Consider the following 18,490-nt stretch of genomic DNA (forward strand, 5'->3'; position numbering starts at 1 on the left):
CACGAGGGGAGATGAAACCGAGGCAACGGGCACTTTATTTGATTCTAATATTTACAGCGAGAGACCTCATTTAGTGGTCGATTCACGGGACAACCAACCCCCCGCCCCGTGCCCACGGCGTCTGGGACGCAGATGAGCGATCTGAGACAAATGAAAGTGCAGGTGTTGCCAGGGCAGCGCAACCCCAATCTCTCCGCAGTGGCGGCAGCGCCCTGGCAACAACGTGGGGCCAGGGAATGCGAAATTGCGACCGCCGCCGCCCCTTGCTCGGTGGACGCTTTCCGGATCGATGTGACCAGAACGTGAGTCACGAGCCGACCTCGGTAACCACTCGCTGTTGCGATCACTCGCACCCACACTCACCACTGCATTCATACCACCTGTGCACCTGGGTAAAGATAAAGACCCCCCCCCCCGTGTGGTCAGCGCTGTCTCCGCAGTGCTGATGTTCACACGATGTGCTGAGTACTCATTTAGGGCGGAATCCACCTTGAGGAGGCCCAGGGCCGTATGTTGAATTTCTTTCGTACCGTACGTAGCCAACAGTGCTAATGGGAGGTGCTGGGGAAGGACAACAGACTAAACACAACATGACGTTCTAAATAAATGAGTTTTCAATCAAATTGAATAGTGCATCGCTTCAGTGTCTTCCTAACATCGAAAGGAAGAGCGTTCCAGACGGCCGTAGAACGCATCTGAAATCGCGCGATGCGGTCACCGTCTTTGTTCGATGGCTTAGTCAACAGCCGCTGCGAGGATGACCACCGGAGTTTGCTTGGTGATTCATGCTCCTTGACGAGATCACCGAGGTATTGTGGTTCATTTGTGGCAGGCACTTTGTGAGAGTGCGACCTTCCAAGGCATTCGTTCGGCAAACCGGAAGCCAATGCAGCTCAGCGAAGCACTTGGACGGACACGGTGTGGGATCGTGCAGTGCCCGTCACGACCACGCGCCACGGAGTTTTGTACTCGCTGCAGTTCGGTGATGTTTCTTCTTTACCGGACGTCTCGTAGAGTAGTGAGTTGCAACAATCGAGCCTTGTCGATATACTATGCTACATGGCACCGTGTTGACTATGCCACGACTGAATAGTGATCGAATGTGTCGTAGAATCCTGATATGAAAATTGCAGGACCTGAATTTTATTTTGCACGCGGTGATCTAACGACATATTCCGGTCGAGTAATGCACCGAGGCTTTTTCGATGAGTAGGAAACTGAATGCTGAAGTCTGTGACCACCACACCTGATCCTCCAAACAGCAGGAGTGCCAACCGGCAGAATCTCCGATATTTCAGTAATCAGCACCGACGTTCATCGCGGTCAAGAATCGAACAAAGCCCCCGAGTTCGTAGTCAAAGTGTACTAATCACTTCGCCACCGTTCCCCATGCTGTCACAAACGCACCACTGTAATAGGCACACACACACACACCAGCACTGACACTTGCACACAGTTTACCGTCTACATATATATATGGGTGTGCCTGCATGCACACGGGCACACGTCACATTGCATTGAGCACAAGCCCTGGCTACAAGGCAGTATTTTCTGGCATCCAATCAGGGTTAAATAATGAGTCCATTTTGCAATGGGAATAAGGCGCTCATTCATTCGCTGCGAACAACATGTGCATAAACATGCCTATAGAAATATCCTAAAAGTGCCCTCCGAGTGACGGGACGGGGCCGCTGGCTCGGAGTCTCCGTGATCCCCTCCCTGTCCCCCCCCCCGCGTGTTTCTCCGTTGGGAGCATGGAAATTAATCCCACCCCGATCGCACACGCCCCATCGGTGTCAGCTCAGGGGCCTAAAGGCAAACAGAGGGGGCACAAATACGGGGGGGGGGGGGGTTGATGGCGGAGGCCCGGGCAGGGCACGTGGACGACGAGGCATCGCCGCTCGTGGAAGAGCCGTCGAGTGCGCAGGCGGTGCAACTGCGCTGGGGAACGTGGGCCGTGGAGGCCCTGGGGCCAGGCTATGGGGGGACATTGGGAGAATTGCTTGCACCAGGGCCCATGTCCACCATGGCCACACGTCTGGCCACCGTTAGTGGTGGGACAACCACGACGATTTGTCAGTGGAGGGACGCGACTCTCGGCAGTGAGTGGATCAACAGCTCGGCGGAGACGGAATGTGTTTGTGTATGTGTCTGTGTGTGTGTGAGTAATGTGGGGAGCGGTGGCGCAGCGGTCAGCGCGCTGCGCTACGAACCCGGCAATCCGGGTTCGATTCTCGCTCACGGCTACCAACACCAGTGACGATCATCTGAACTGGCCCTGGGCATCCCCTAGGTCGACTCAGCCTCAAATGAACACCTGCTGCGGTGTGTAAAAACATCACCACTGGGGATACAAAGGCAGACGGGCGTGGTTTTGGCCACCCACTCCCTCGTGTACCGTGCCGGACTTCATAGGTGCTCTCTAGCAGCAATTGCCCCCAACAGTTTGTTACGGCAAAAACGGGGGGGGATCGTTCTCTTTGATATTTTTTTGTCATGTGGTCGTGCGTGTGAGTGTGTGCGAGTGCATAATGGGGGGAGCAGGGGCAGTTGGGCGTCTTGTCTCAGGATGTGCATGTGAGCCAGATGGGATGAACGTCCCATTCCTATTTTGTGACTAGAGTCTTCCATGTGTCGAGGCAGTGTGGAGTTATTAGAGCGTCTCTGTTGAACGTCGTTGTTGTTGACTCAGTCGAGAGCCGCCTTCTCGAGCCGCACGCGACTCATCTGCGAGGGTGGTCTGGTCTCGTCGAATACCTTCACGCACCAAGGCGTTGGGTTTTTTTTTGGATCTATCAGCGAGTGTGTTTGGTCGACGTTTAAGAGCGCCCGTTTTGTTTTGCACTCACAAGGGGCGTGCGGCCGCCCACCCACCCACAGACGTTTCGCTGCCATAACTTTGGCAAGTAGATGGAGTCGGGTGTACGGTCCACACGGATAGACGCGCGCACTCCGAAGCCTCCCGAATTCGTAAACGCGCAGTCGAATTGTCCGAATGTTTTAGTTACGACCGCTTCTGGCGTTTGCGTCTGGTTTGCGAAACATACGATAATTAGATTAATGCAATTTAATCATTGGCAGACCGAATTACACGTTCGATTTTGCAACTCGGCGTGGCCGAGCGATGGAGGAGGAGAGGCGAGCCGTCGCGCCACCCCCCTCCACCCCTCGGCCCCTCGGCCGCGCTCTGCTGCTGCCCTTGTTCTGCCGGTAACCCGATCGAGCGGCTGCTGGGCAGCGCCGCTGCTCCGCCTGCAACTGCGGTCGGGGCTGTCGCGATGCCACCAGCAGCCCGGCTGCACCGCGCGAAGCCGCTTCGCCGGCACTACGAACACCACCACCATCACCGCCACCACCACCGCCACCACCACCATCGCTATCACCATGAACACCACCACCATCACCGCCACCACCACCGCCACCACCACTGCTACCACCACCGCCACCACCACCACCATGAACACCACCATCACCACTGCCACCACCGTCACCACCATGAACACCACCATCACCACTGCCACCACCACCGCCACCACCACTGCCACCACCACCGCCACCACCACCACCATGAACACCACCATCACCACTGCCACCACCACCGCCACCACCCTGAACACCGCCATAACCACCGCCACCACCATCACCACTGCCACCACCACCATCACCACCGCCACCACCACGAACACCACCATCACCACTGCCACCACCACCATCACCACCGCCACCACCATGAACACCACCATCACCACTGCTACCACCACCGCCACCACCCTGAACACCGCCATAACCACCGCCACCACCATCACCACTGCCACCACCACCATCACCACCGCCACCACCACGAACACCACCATCACCACTGCCACCACCATCACCATTGCCACCACCACCATCACCACCGCCACCACCATGAACACCACCATCGCCACTGCCACCACCACCGCCACCACCTCAGCCACCGCCACGATCACTACCACCACCATCACCACCATCACCACCATGAACACCATCACCACTGCCACCACCACCACCATCACCACCATCACCACCATCACCACCATCACCACTGCCACTTCCTGCGCCACCAGTGCCACCACCGTCGCCACCACCACCGCCACTAACACACAGCCCAGTACTGTCGCTGCAAGATCAGCAGTAGTTTGTTGTTTTTGCTGGCTAATCTTTGGTGACCCTTGGTGACCCCATCGTCACGTCTATTATTAGTATCATCATCATCGTCGTCGCCGTCGTTGTGTGCACTGATGGATAGAGGTCACCGCACGTTGGCGCCTGGGACAGCTGAACCACGTGGCGCAGACGAACTGCTGAGCACCCTTAGTTCACCGTGGCATGTCGCTCTCAGTTTCCGACGGTGAATGTTCCCCAGTGATGTACGACCTTTAATTAGAGCAGCGAGCCTGCGCCCGTGCTCGCGCCCCTGCTGCTCGCTGAACCGCGCGACACCAGACGGGCGGGGTGCGACCCGCGGAGGAGCGTGCTTCAGTCGCCAGGAATGCGAGCAGATACATCAATTTCTAACCGAAGGGGGCCCCCCGCGTTCGCGTGGCACGCGCGGTCCCTGGCGAGCGCGATCGCCGTACATGGTCGGGAGGCAGTGGCGGCCTCTTCAGACCGTCGCTCTCGCAGTGCGATCAAAGCTTCATCGATATCGCATCCCGCGCGGCTTAACGATGACTGCATGCGTGTGCGCGCACGTGGTCTCCTGTTGAGTTTGCTTATTGTATCATGTCTGGGTTAGACCTTGCCATTCCCTCGCTGCGGTAACGGGCGATTATGTGTTTTTTTTGTTTCATTGGAACGAAGGGCAGTCATAAAGTTGAGTTGAGTTTTACGATGTGGATACAAAAAGGCTGTTCTTTATTTGTGAGGTTTATAGGGGAATTGCCTTCTGGTGGGGGTGGCGGTGCTGTTCCGCACTCAAAGGGGCACCCCACCCCCCCACCCCCCCCCAGATAAAACAAATGAACAGGTTGGAGCCCTTTCTCCTCCTAGCAGGGTGAAAGCGAGTGCCTCTGGCACGGACGACGACTTGCGGCCACGTGCAACTGTACTGTACGTCCCCAGCCCCCCTCTCCCCTCTCTCTATATATATGGCGCGCGTGTCTTTCATTTATCCACTACGCCACCCGCGAGCTCGCGTTGCCAAAACGGCAGCGGCTGCCGCGCCGCGAAGCCCCCACGCGGCCCCCTCGGCCCCCTCGTGCCCCCCTGCGTCTCGCGCGCCTTGCGCCCCGACACCTCCCGGTGCCAGCGCTGATGGAGGGGAAAAGTTGCGAAGGGGATGCGCATGGCGCATATCTCGCTGAGCGGCGGAAGGGGGAAGAAGAAGGGGGGGGGGCATATTGCGAAACGCCCGCGCATTCTCCGAAACCAGATCCCCTGCGTTAATTGGTAAAGGCTGACTCCGGATCGTGTCGCTGCGGCGAGTCGGTGGCGGTGGGGTGGGCGGGCAGGGGGTCTTGTGTCACACCGCGCTTTGGCCGGACGAGAGATTCGCTGGCAAAGGGCCAGCGATGCCGGGAATGGAATTCTGCAAATATTCTGTCAGTCAGATTTGGTGCGAGTGTCTCCCTCGTGGGCGGTCGGTGGACGCGGGCTTGACGAGGCGGCGGCACGGCTCGTTAACTTTTCTAATTGCAGTAGCTCGTTAACTGCTATGGACTTGCTAATTGCAGTGGCTGGTTAAGTGCCACGGTGGTGGGATGTTAACTACGTCGCCCGGTATACAGGGAGTTGTGGGTTCGATCCCGACCCTGACGACGGCAAGTTTAGAGTTTGCGCGTCTCCCTCTCCCCGTCGCCGCGTGGATGTTTCTACAGGTCCTCCGAGGGTTTCCCTACACATTTATAATCAACAGACGTTTAGAGTATTTTGGCTGCTCTACATTTCCGCATGATAAGCCCATTTCGTTGAGCTATCATTTGTGATAGCCAGGTCGCTTATGAAAAAGAGCTACGTAGCTCAGTGAAAAAACAAATAGCTTTATAAATAACAAGTGTGCCATTCAGGGCCCACGGTGGCCTTCCCGCATGGCGTCAGCAGAAATCGCACTCTTTGCTCCTCTGACCAGATACGACTCCTCCTGAGGACATTGAAAACACGTGGGCAGACAAGGTAGAGATGTACCCCCCCTCCCACCCCCTTAGGCTTAATCTCCCACTGAATATTGTCCAGGTGGCAGGGTAGCTAGACCTGGTGGCAGAGCTGAGTGGGCAACGCGACTCGAAGCAATATCCACGGCGAGAGGAGGCAAGCGGCATGCCGGTGTGGACACATTTCGTGGGGTTTCCGAACCCAAGCCAGACCCCGTCTCAAATGAAGCCCTGCTTGTGCAACGCTCCGTATCTATTAGCACAGTGCAGCGGCGGCGGTGCAGGGATTTTGGGGGGGGGGGCTGCGTGTAGAAATTCCGCTCGCGGATTTTGAAGTAAAAAATGCGGGTCAATCTCTCCCCTGGCACGGGGTCCAGGCTGATTAACTGCGTTTTAATGAGCGGTGATTTCAATTCCGAGCCAAGGTTGTCCTCCTGAGTTGACGGCGTCGACAAAGCACGCGGCCACTGGGGGGGGGGGGGCTCCTGTCTATTTGCGCAGAGCAAAGTGGAGGGGCCGGGTGGCAGCCTCTGTCGACATTGACGCTCTAGAGCTCACAATGGGGGTCGTTCCTTCTTGTTCTCTGGGCTGTGATCGTACGTGGGCTCTCGCACTGATCACACACACACAGACACACAGACACACACACACAGACACACAGACACACTGACACACTGACACTGCGATGTCCACACGTCAGAGGTCACTCGCAGGAATGTGCAGGGTGGGGCGGCTCTCATCTTACTGTCTGGTGTACAGCCTACAGACATCAGGCTGTAGGCTGTCAGGGGGTCAGGCCGTGAGGGGTCAGGCTGTCAGGGGTCAGACTGTCAGGGTATCAGACTGTGAGGGTGTCAGACTGTGAAGGGTCAGGCTGTGAAGGTGTCAGACTGTGAGGGTGTCAGACTGTGAGGGGTCAGGCTGTGAAGGTGTCATACTGTGAGGGTGTCAGGCTGTGAGAGTATCAGGCTGTGAGAGTATCAGGCTGTGAAGGTGTCAGACTGTGAGAGTATCAGGCTGTGAGGGTATCAGGCTGTGAGGGTATCAGGCTGTGAGGGTGTCAGGCTGTGAGAGTATCAGGCTGTGAGAGTATCAGGCTGTGAAGGTGTCAGACTGTGAGGGTGTCAGACTGTGAGGGTGTCAGGCTGTGAGAGTATCAGGCTGTGAGAGTATCAGACTGTGAGGGTGTCAGACTGTGAGGGTGTCAGACTGTGAGAGTATCAGGCTGTGAGAGTATCAGACTGTGAGGGTGTCAGACTGTGAGGGTGTCAGACTGTGAGAGTATCAGGCTGTGAGAGTATCAGACTGTGAGGGTGTCAGACTGTGAGGGTGTCAGACTGTGAGGGTGTCAGACTGTGAGAGTATCAGGCTGTGAGAGTATCAGACTGTGAGGGTGTCAGACTGTGAGGGTGTCAGACTGTGAGAGTATCAGGCTGTGAGAGTATCAGACTGTGAGGGTGTCAGACTGTGAGGGTGTCAGACTGTCAGGGTGTCAGGCTGTGAGAGTATCAGACTGTGAGGGTGTCAGGCTGTGAGGGTATCAGGCTGTGAGGGTATCAGACTGTGAGGGTGTCAGACTGTGAGGGGTCAGGCTGTGAAGGTGTCAGACTGTGAGAGTATCAGGCTGTGAGAGTATCAGACTGTGAGGGTGTCAGACTGTGAGGGTGTCAGACTGTGAGAGTATCAGGCTGTGAGAGTATCAGACTGTGAGGGTGTCAGACTGTGAGGGTGTCAGACTGTGAGGGTGTCAGACTGTGAGAGTATCAGGCTGTGAGAGTATCAGACTGTGAGGGTGTCAGACTGTGAGGGTGTCAGACTGTGAGAGTATCAGGCTGTGAGAGTATCAGACTGTGAGGGTGTCAGACTGTGAGGGTGTCAGACTGTGAGGGTGTCAGACTGTGAGAGTATCAGGCTGTGAGAGTATCAGACTGTGAGGGTGTCAGACTGTGAGGGTGTCAGACTGTGAGAGTATCAGGCTGTGAGAGTATCAGACTGTGAGGGTGTCAGACTGTGAGGGTGTCAGACTGTGAGGGTGTCAGGCTGTGAGAGTATCAGACTGTGAGGGTGTCAGGCTGTGAGGGTATCAGGCTGTGAGGGTATCAGACTGTGAGGGTGTCAGACTGTGAGAGTATCAGGCTGTGAGGGTATCAGACTGTGAGGGTGTCAGGCTGTGAGAGTATCAGACTGTGAGGGTGTCAGACTGTGAGGGTGTCAGACTGTGAGGGTGTCAGACTGTGAGGGTGTCAGACTGTGAGGGTGTCAGGCTGTGAGGGTATCAGGCTGTGAGAGTATCAGGCTGTGAGGGTATCAGGCTGTGAGGGTGTCAGACTGTGAGAGTATCAGGCTGTGAGAGTATCAGGCTGTGAGGGTATCAGGCTGTGAGAGTATCAGGCTGTGAGGGTGTCAGGCTGTGAGGGTATCAGGCTGTGAGAGTATCAGGCTGTGAGAGTATCAGGCTGTGAGGGTATCAGGCTGTGAGGGTATCAGGCTGTGAGGGTGTCAGGCTGTGAGGGTATCAGGCTGTGAGGGTGTCAGGCTGTGAGGGTATCAGGCTGTGAGGGTGTCAGGCTGTGAGAGTATCAGGCTGTGAGGGTGTCAGGCTGTGAGGGTGTCAGGCTGTGAGGGTATCAGGCTGTGAGGGTGTCAGGCTGTGAGGGTATCAGGCTGTGAGGGTGTCAGGCTGTGAGAGTATCAGGCTGTGAGGGTGTCAGGCTGTGAGGGTGTCAGGCTGTGAGGGTATCAGGCTGTGAGGGTGTCAGGCTGTGAGGGTATCAGGCTGTGAGGGTGTCAGGCTGTGAGGGTGTCAGACTGTGAAGGTGTCAGACTGTGAGGGTGTCAGGCTGTGAGGGTATCAGGCTGTGAGGGTGTCAGACTGTGAGAGTATCAGGCTGTGAGAGTATCAGGCTGTGAGAGTATCAGGCTGTGAGAGTATCAGGCTGTGAGGGTGTCAGGCTGTGAGGGTGTCAGGCTGTGAGGGTGTCAGGCTGTGAGGGTGTCAGGCTGTGAGGGTATCAGGTTGTGAGGGTGTCAGGCTGTGAGGGTGTCAGGCTGTGAGGGTATCAGACTGTGAGGGTGTCAGGCTGTGAGGGTGTCAGGCTGTGAGGGTGTCAGGCTGTGAGAGTATCAGGCTGTGAGGGTGTCAGGCTGTGAGGGTGTCAGGCTGTGAGGGTATCAGGCTGTGAGGGTGTCAGGCTGTGAGGGTATCAGGCTGTGAGGGTGTCAGGCTGTGAGGGTGTCAGACTGTGAAGGTGTCAGACTGTGAGGGTGTCAGGCTGTGAGGGTATCAGGCTGTGAGGGTGTCAGACTGTGAGAGTATCAGGCTGTGAGAGTATCAGGCTGTGAGAGTATCAGGCTGTGAGGGTGTCAGGCTGTGAGGGTGTCAGGCTGTGAGGGTGTCAGGCTGTGAGGGTGTCAGGCTGTGAGGGTATCAGGTTGTGAGGGTGTCAGGCTGTGAGGGTGTCAGGCTGTGAGGGTATCAGACTGTGAGGGTGTCAGGCTGTGAGGGTGTCAGGCTGTGAGGGTGTCAGGCTGTGAGGGTATCAGGCTGTGAGGGTGTCAGGCTGTGAGGGTGTCAGGCTGTGAGGGTATCAGGCTGTGAGGGTGTCAGGCTGTGAGGGTGTCAGGCTGTGAGGGTATCAGGCTGTGAGGGTGTCAGGCTGTGAGGGTATCAGGCTGTGAGGGTGTCAGGCTGTGAGGGTATCAGACTGTGAGGGTGTCAGGCTGTGAGGGTGTCAGGCTGTGAGGGTGTCAGGCTGTGAGGGTATCAGGCTGTGAGGGTGTCAGGCTGTGAGGGTGTCAGGCTGTGAGGGTATCAGGCTGTGAGGGTGTCAGGCTGTGAGGGTATCAGGCTGTGAGGGTATCAGGCTGTGAGGGTATCAGGCTGTGAGAGTATCAGGCTGTGAGGGGTCAGGCTGTGAGGGTGTCAGGCTGTGAGGGGTCAGACTGTGAGGGTGTCAGGCTGTGAGAGTATCAGGCTGTGAGGGTGTCAGGCTGTGAGGGTGTCAGGCTGTGAAGGTATCAGGCTGTGAGGGTGTCAGGCTGTGAGGGGTCAGACTGTGAGGGTGTCAGGCTGTGAGAGTATCAGGCTGTGAGGGTGTCAGGCTGTGAGGGTGTCAGGCTGTGAGGGTATCAGGCTGTGAGGGTGTCAGGCTGTGAGGGGTCAGACTGTGAGGGTGTCAGGCTGTGAGAGTATCAGGCTGTGAGGGTGTCAGGCTGTGAGGGTATCAGGCTGTGAGGGTGTCAGGCTGTGAGGGTGTCAGGCTGTGAGGGTGTCAGACTGTGAGGGTTGAGCTCTATGAGGCTGTTTCGCTGTGAGGTCGTTTGGTTGTGAGATTGCCCGAACGTCGTTGGTGCACCGCGCCTGGCACCGCGCTCATCGCACGCACTCGGCGCTGGCCCCGTGGTGGTCACTCAGCGGTGGGAGGCGGTGGAAGTGGGGGGGGGGGGGGGGGGGCCATGCCGACAGAATTCCCGTGTCAGGCGCGAGTAAAGCGCTTCACAGCTCATCGGGATTGCTCCGGTACTGATAAAGATTCCGACTCGGAAGAGGCGGCGAGTGATAGCGCAGCGAACGGCACCCGCTTCCGGATCGTCGGACAATTGACTTGCAGAGTCGCGCGCGCGGCAATCGCCTTCCCTGCCGCACGGCGCCGAGAGACGCCGCGCTGTAAATCAACACGCGAGCGACGCGGCGCGGTGCCTCGCCGTGCCACCAGCCCCGATAGCCACGCCGCTCCGGGGGGGGGGGTGGGGTGTAAGGAGATCCCGGGGGGGGGGGGCTCACGACTCCCCAAAACCACGCGTACAGATTCCTCAGCGAGTCAACTCGCCCGTCGACGTCATTGAAATGTTCAACGTGCAGCAACAGACTCTTCACGAAAGCTTCGAATCAACATTCGTGCAGCAACAATTCGCTTTGAAACGTCAAGGCGCGGGTGCGTTTCCCCGGGTTTTCACTCGTCAACATTCACCTCCGGAATGTGACGAGCGAGCGACTCCTCATGGGGTGAGATTCCTCCGCCTCCACAGGAACGTGGAATGTACACACGCCTGCTCTGAGCGCCGCCACAATCAGGGACGACGCTGGGGGGTTTGCCCGGTTGGCACTGCACCACCAGGCACGGGCTCCCCTGCGGCGATGCCACTCGTCGTTCCGTGGTGGCTTCCTTACCCCACAGCAGCCGTCCGAGAGAGACTTGGAGCACGAGGCGTTGGTTGCCCAACGCACATTTGAGCATCTGAGCATCGCAATGACAAGTGACTGCCTGCACACGGAGAGCGAGAGAGGCATCGTTATCAGCAAAATAACCTCGGCGTCCACGCGTATTTTGGCGGAAGGATGCACGGCATAGCCGCGGAGCAGCAGCTGATATGATAGTCTTGGTTCTGTCGGTAAAGTCACGTAGATAGAAAATAAAAAGAATAAAAATAAAATAAAAATACAGGCAAAAAACCCACGACGTTTCGATCGCATGAAGACCGCTCGTGTTGCGATCGAAACGTCGTGGGTTTTTTGCTTTTATTATTTTAGTTTTCTATCTACGTGACTTTACCGATAGAACCAAGAGTATGAATTCCTGCAGTCACGACAGTTTTCAGTCTAAATGTAGCCGCTATGATGTTGTGTGGCGAGCGAGGCCTGTCCGGGGACTGTGCCGCCGCCTGCCAGCCAGCGAGTGGGCAAGTTGGGAGCGTGGGGCGTGGGGCGTGGATGTGAGCACAATGAACGCGGTGCGCGTGGCGTCTCAATGGGCCCCATTGTGGCCGCGCCAAATCCGCGCGTCAGCCTCATGCGCTCCAGCGGATCTCTCCCTCGCCTGCGCTCCTCCCGAAATCCACTCCACCTCCCCCCTCCCTCCACCCAGCCCAAACAACGACCCCCCCCACACACACCTACCCACACCCAGCCCTACCAATGACTCCCCACACACACACACCTACCCCCACCCAGCCCACCAACGACTCCCCCCCCACGCACACCTACCCCCACCCAGCCCTAACAACGACTAACCCCCACACACACCTACCCCCACCCATCCCCACCAACGACCCCCCCACACACACCTACCCCCACCCAGCCCACCAACGACTCCCCCCCACATACACCTACCCCCACCCAGCCCTAACAACGACCCCCCCCCCCCACACACCTACCCCCACCCAGCCCTAACAACGACTCTCTACACACACACCTACCCCCACCCATCCCCACCAACGACCACCCCACACACACACCTACCCCCACCCAGCCCACCAACGACTCCCCCCCAATAAACACACCTACCCCCACCCAGCCCACCAACGACTCCCCCCCAATAAACACACCTACCCCCACCCAGCCCACCAACGACTCCCCCCCCACACACACCTACCCCCACCCAGCCCACCAACGACTCCCCCCCACACACACCTACCTCCACCCAGCCCAGCAACGACTCCCCCCCACACACACCTACCTCCACCCAGCCCACCAACGACCCCCCCACACACACCTACCTCCACCCAGCCCCCACCGTGACCCGCGCTCAGAAGAAGAATGTGGCCCTGTTCGTCTAGAGGAGGAGGGGGGGGTGGAGCAGCAGTGGACCGAGGGTGGAGCCAGCGAGGAGCAGACGCGCGGCTTCTGCGCAGTCGGTCCTCTGCCGCCCCCCCGTGGAACCCGTGACCTCTGTCGCGTGACCCCTGTCGCTTGACCTCTGTCGCGTGACCTCGGTGACAAAAAGGACGCCGTAGGTGGCACTGTGACTTTAATCAGGATTAAGCACGACAAACCCCCCCCCCCCCGCACAAATTGTAAACGCTTTAAAATAATAATGAACGTGTAAGTATTTGAGAATAAACACAGTACGGCGATGATGTAGGCAGTGAGACTAGCTATTAACTGTTTAACCAACTATTGTTTTTTTCATTTTACCAGGTAAGGCCCACCACTGCGCTGTGTAGCTCTTTTTCAAATGACAGCTCAACGGAGTTGCCGTATTACGTGGAAATGTACAGCAGTCGAATACTCTAAACGCGTGACGTTGACTCTAAATGTGGAGGGGAAAACCGGAGAGAGAGAGCACGGGGAGAGAAATATACAGCAGCAGGCGTCAGGGTCGGGATCGAACCCACGACCTCCTGCATACCAGGCGAGGGAGTTAACATCTCCTCGCCACCGTGATGATGATGAGAGAGAGAGAGACACACAAACTCCAAATATACAGCAGCAGGCGTCAGGGTCGGGGACGAACTCACGACCTCTTGTATACCAGGCGAGGTGGTTAACATCTCGCCACCGTGGCGACCGAGGCTGTGCCCACAGCGTGTGTGGCCGCTCAGAGCCGAGCGGTAGCGGTGCTGCGCCACGGGGAGAGAGCGCCAATGGAGCGGGGTGGGGGTGCCCCGGTTAGAGGGCACGGCGACATTCGGGGAAACGTTTGGGGCAACACATCTTAAAACACGTTCCTGCGGAGGGAGCTGGTAGGAGCGTTGGGTTGCTCGGTCAATGGCCAGGGTCAACGGCGGCGTGGTGTATTCCGCAAATATGCCCGACTGTGAGGGCGGGCACAAGCCGACGTAAGTAGGTTAAACGTTGAGTTTTATAAGGGCACCACGGGGTGACCAGCCCCTCCCCACCCACCCCCCACCCAGCCCCACCCTCCCCACCCAGCCCCTCCCCACCCTCCCCTCCCCACCCTCCCCACCCAGCCCCTCCCCACCCTCCCCTCTCTACCCAGCACCACCCCTCCCATTTTTGGATGCACGACGGACGGACGGACACAATAATCCCCTGTGGACTGGTGTAACCAGGAGGTTCCTACCAGTAACAAATACATAGCTGTGTGGAAACTGGACAGGAGCCCCTGGCCCATCAGTCCAGACGTGGTGCACGAGTAGCGATGATGACGATGATGACGCATTCTCGCTGTGACTCTCAGCCCCCTTGTGTGCACGAGGACATGGGACCAGCACCCCTCCCTCCAACGAGCGTGTGGGCAGCGTGCACATCAAATGATCGCTCGGTTCCCCTCCTTCACTTGACCACGAGGTGAAGTGAAAGCATGGAGCCGCACGGGAGACGGCGTTGTCGCTTTTGCCGCAGTGTGTGTGCGTGCGAGCAGTCATCACCCTGGGAAGCGGTCGTGTAGCGGTTAGCCTGCCGCGCTACGAACCCGGCGACCCCATTCCCGCTCACGTTCAACACCAGTGACGATTATATGAATCGGTCATTGGCTTCCCCTACGTCGACTCAGCCTCAAATGAGTACCTGGTGGTGTGTGTAAACATCACCACTGGGGAGACAAAGGCGGCCGGGCGTGGTGTTGGCCACCCACCCTCTCGTGTGCCGTGCCAGCCTTCATAGGTGCTCGCTAACAGCCCTTGCCCCAACAGTCTGTTACAGGCTATACGGGGAATATTTATCTTTGTTTACAGTCACTGTAACGCGTGGGGTCGAGACATCACCAGACTCCCAAGAATTTAGAAGGGGAGGACTGCGCCTACAGCTCCGAGGGGAGTGGGGGTCAACCCCTATCAGCCCCCCCCCCCCTCAACACTGCGGGGCTGGGACCCACACTTCCAGCAGCAGCAGCAGCCCCGCATTCCTCTTGAGTGCTGCTGCTGTCTGTTGCTGGCTGCTCCTTGCTGCCTGCAGGAGACACCGGCGAGGTGCGATGTCCTCTGGGTGTGACGATTACGCCGGGGTCTCCCATGTGCGCCGCGTGACACGGTGCGATGTCCCGCAGGAGTGAGCTGTGATGAGATGGTCCTGGCGCTGCTGGGGGAGACGGTGCAGATGATCTGCGACTCCCCGCGGGGAACGCAGCCCAAGCCGCGCGACGGGGCCGCCGAGTGGTTTGTGGTGAGTCCTCCTGTCGCTCCTCTCTGTCCACGCGACCAGTCTTCGACTTTCGATGTCAGGCCTCCGAACTCGCCGCACTCGTCCAGATTGGACGGGCGAGCGGGGAGCCGGGCGAACTGGAGGTGTACCAGTTGAACGCGGAGGATTTCGCGACCAATGTCATCCACATGAGAATAGGGTTTCCCCTTTTTTCATGGCAACAAAACAGCTGTGTTAAGATGTTAAAACACCAAACTGAAACCTTTTGCAAGGAATTATGTCTGCATTGACCACAATACTCGTGTTCAGAATGCAAGCAAAAAACACACTCTGATAATATATGCATCGTCTTTGAAACTGATTGGTCTACACCAGAGACAGCTTTCTTTAGAGCCTAGTCTCAAACGGTGTTAGTTTCAGTTTCATTTATTTGGGAAAGCCCTGTGAGCCATTCGGCTCTTGAATTGGGTGCAACCGCAACAAACAAAAAACAAAAACATGAACAAGAAAACATCTTAAAGTGACTTTGCGCAAACAGAAAAATCCAGGAAAAAACTGTAAAGTCTTCCGAAAAAAAAGCACCGTACACCAACGCTGTGCAAAAATCCCAGTGGGATGCAAGTCAAACAACAACAACAACAACCACAAGACAACTTAGATTAAGGCCATCATTCTAACTTCGTACTACAACAAACAAACATGGCCAAACCAAAAAACTTTTCGAAATCACCACAATAAATCCATAAGCAATGTAACAGTGATCATAGGAACTGTGACCGAAATTTCACAATAAACGACATGAACAACATGTACCACCAAACCCTGTAGCCATCGACCAGAGGACGCCAAAAGGCCACGTCTCGCAGCCCCATGAAGGGCATCTCACACTCCCAGGGAGTGCAGCGTGCACCTCAGGTTAAGAAGAAGAACCACAGCTCCAGACCAACGGTAGACATCAGGCGGCTCTTTGGCTGCCCCCTCGCGGGCAGCAGTTTAAAGGGAAAAAACCATTAAAACTTAAAACGTAATTTAACGTAAATATAATCGATTAAATGTGGCAGGAGAGTGGGGTCACTGTGGAATGTCTTGGTGACAAAATATAAAACAGTCAAACTTTAGTATGAAAAAAGAAGAATCGATTTTACCCTTCCTGGCAATAAAAGGGGTTGTATGATGTTCAAATATCATAATATAATAATGTCTCGGTCCTGTTTGCCTTTTGGCGTTCTCTGGTCTGACACTGGTGAGACGAGGCCCTAAAGAAGGCTGTCTCTGGTGTATGCTAATCAGTTTCAAAGACAATACATAAAATTATCAGAGCATGTGTGATTGTATGTTCACCACACGCATGTGGTTAATGTAGACATGATTCCTTGCATGTCTACATTATTGCCAGAGAGGATAAAGCCTATTCTTGTTTTTCATACTTTAATACTGGCAAAAAAGGTCCCATGTTGTCAAACTGTTGTGTTAAATAATAACTAAGTTTGGACAAAGAAACTAAGCAGACGCAGTTTAATTGATAAATGATTTTTGTTTTATTAATTCGCGATGTGTGTTGCCCTGCTCCCTTTGACTTCAGTTTTCAGTTTCATTGATTAGGTATAACCCTGTGAGCCATGCGGCTCTTGACTCGGGTGCAACCGCAACAAAACAAAAACATGAACAAGAAACATCTTAAAGTGACTACGCGCAAACAGAAAAATCCTGGAAAAAACAGCAAAGTCTTCCAGAAAAAACACCGTGTTTCAACGCTGCGTGCAAAAATCCCAGTGGGATGCAAGTCAAACAATGACAACCGTAAGACAATGTAGATTGAAGTTATCAGGCTAACTCTGTACTACAACAAACAAACACGGCTAAACCAAAACTTTTTAAAAATCACCAAAATAAAGCTATAAAAAAATGTAACAGTAATCATAGGAACTGTGATTCTAATTTAACAATAAACGATATACATAACATGTACGACCAAACTTTGCAGCCATAGTTGGCTACACGAGTCACTCCATAATAGCAGGAGTATCAGTAGCAGAATCAAAAAAATCCAATACACCTTTAAAGATCAGCACACTATAATCAAAACTCAAGACCATACTTTGCAGCGGTCATCCGGAATGATACATTTAGCAGTGGCAGCTAGGGGTGTACAACTCCTGTCGAGCAGACTTCGCACCTTGAACACGGCGAAAATGCCGCTTCGACAAAGCTCACCCACCCGCCACCCCCCACCCCACTCGCTGTCGTCGGCCAGGAGCGGGCGGGCAGGCGCTCGGCAGTGTTCACGCGCGACGAGGGCACGGGGCAGCTGTGGCCGGCGCCCGCATTCGAGGGCCGCGTGGAGCTGGGCGGCGACACGGCCCTGACGCTGCAGGGCGTGCTGCTGCAGGACCGGGCCACCTTCGTGTGCGTCACGCACGACGGCGAGCTGAAGACGAAGCTCGAGGTCTACGGTGAGATCGCGCGGGGCGGGCGGGCGGGCGGGCGGAGTGGGGGGCCCATCGCCGCGCCCCCCGCTTGTAAGGCGGTCCGCTCCCGTGATTGAGCCCGGACGTTTCCTCATCCTTCTCCTCCTTCTCCTTCTTCCGCAGCGTTCCCGGAGAAGCTGGTGATCACCAGGAGTCCCTCCTCCGTTGTTCTCGGCTTGGGCAAGCAGCTGGTAAATACGTGCGCCCGTCGTAGTAGCGGTACATTTTTTGCGGCGTGTTTAATCGCCGCGGTGGCGAGATGCTGACCACCTCGCCTGGTGTACAGGAGGTCGTGGGTTCGATCACGACCCTGACGCCTGCTGCTGTATATTTGAAGTTTGCATGAAAGTAGTTTGTTGTCGACCGCTCAGAAACTGAGTTATAACGAGGCGCGCGTTCTGAGTTATAACGGGGCACACGTTCCGTGTTATAACGGTGTGCACGTTCCACGTTTTAAAGGGGCACATATTCGGCGTTATAACGGGCCGTGCGTTCCGCGTTGTGCGAAAAGTGTTCTCTGATGGAAGAGCCGCGTCACGGCAAAGACGCGTTGTCGCGCCAACACACTGTTCCACGACTTTGATTGCCATCGCTTCATCGCCGCTTCCTCTCTCGGGCGAGCCGACGCACGCCCGTGGGGACTCGATGGGCCGTTCCCCCAGCGCAACGTTCAGCCTCGTTTCCTCGCGGAGTGCGTGACGCGGCCCGCTTGGCGTTCCTTGCAGATCGGCACGTGCATCTCGAGCGGCGGCTACCCCGAGGCCAACCTCACGTGGTACAAGGACAGCCAGGCCCTGCTCAACAAGTCTCCACAGAGTAAGGTGGCGAGGCCTCGCCACACAAAGACAAAGATCCCCCGCGTAGCCTTTGCACACTTTTGGGGCAGGTGCTGTTAGCGGGTAGCAGCGCCAATGAAGGCCGGCACGGCAACACGTGGAGGGGCGGCCAGCACCACGCCCGGCCGCCTTTTGTCTCCCGAGTGGCGATGTTTTCACACCGCACCAGGTGTACCTCGGGGGAGGCCCAGGACGGCTGGAGACAATTGCCACTCGTGTTGACCTCACGACACAAACCACACTCGCAGCAGC

At 56.3% G+C, this 18,490-nt stretch overlaps 1 protein-coding gene across 1 annotated transcript in view; it reads left to right on the forward strand.

Annotated features, from left to right (window-relative positions):
* Positions 1-18,490, forward strand: part of LOC144943545 (basal cell adhesion molecule-like) — a 66,397-nt gene that overhangs the window by 33,169 nt on the left and 14,738 nt on the right. The window contains exons 2-5 of the mRNA XM_078871111.1: positions 14,840-14,955; positions 17,189-17,387; positions 17,526-17,593; positions 18,128-18,218. Of these exons, the coding sequence (XP_078727237.1) occupies positions 14,840-14,955; positions 17,189-17,387; positions 17,526-17,593; positions 18,128-18,218 (474 nt within the window). The remainder of the gene's footprint in view (positions 1-14,839; positions 14,956-17,188; positions 17,388-17,525; positions 17,594-18,127; positions 18,219-18,490) is intronic.

The sequence above is a fragment of the Lampetra fluviatilis genome, chromosome 31 (genome assembly GCF_964198595.1).
Source record: "Lampetra fluviatilis chromosome 31, kcLamFluv1.1, whole genome shotgun sequence".
NCBI lineage: Eukaryota > Metazoa > Chordata > Hyperoartia > Petromyzontiformes > Petromyzontidae > Lampetra > Lampetra fluviatilis.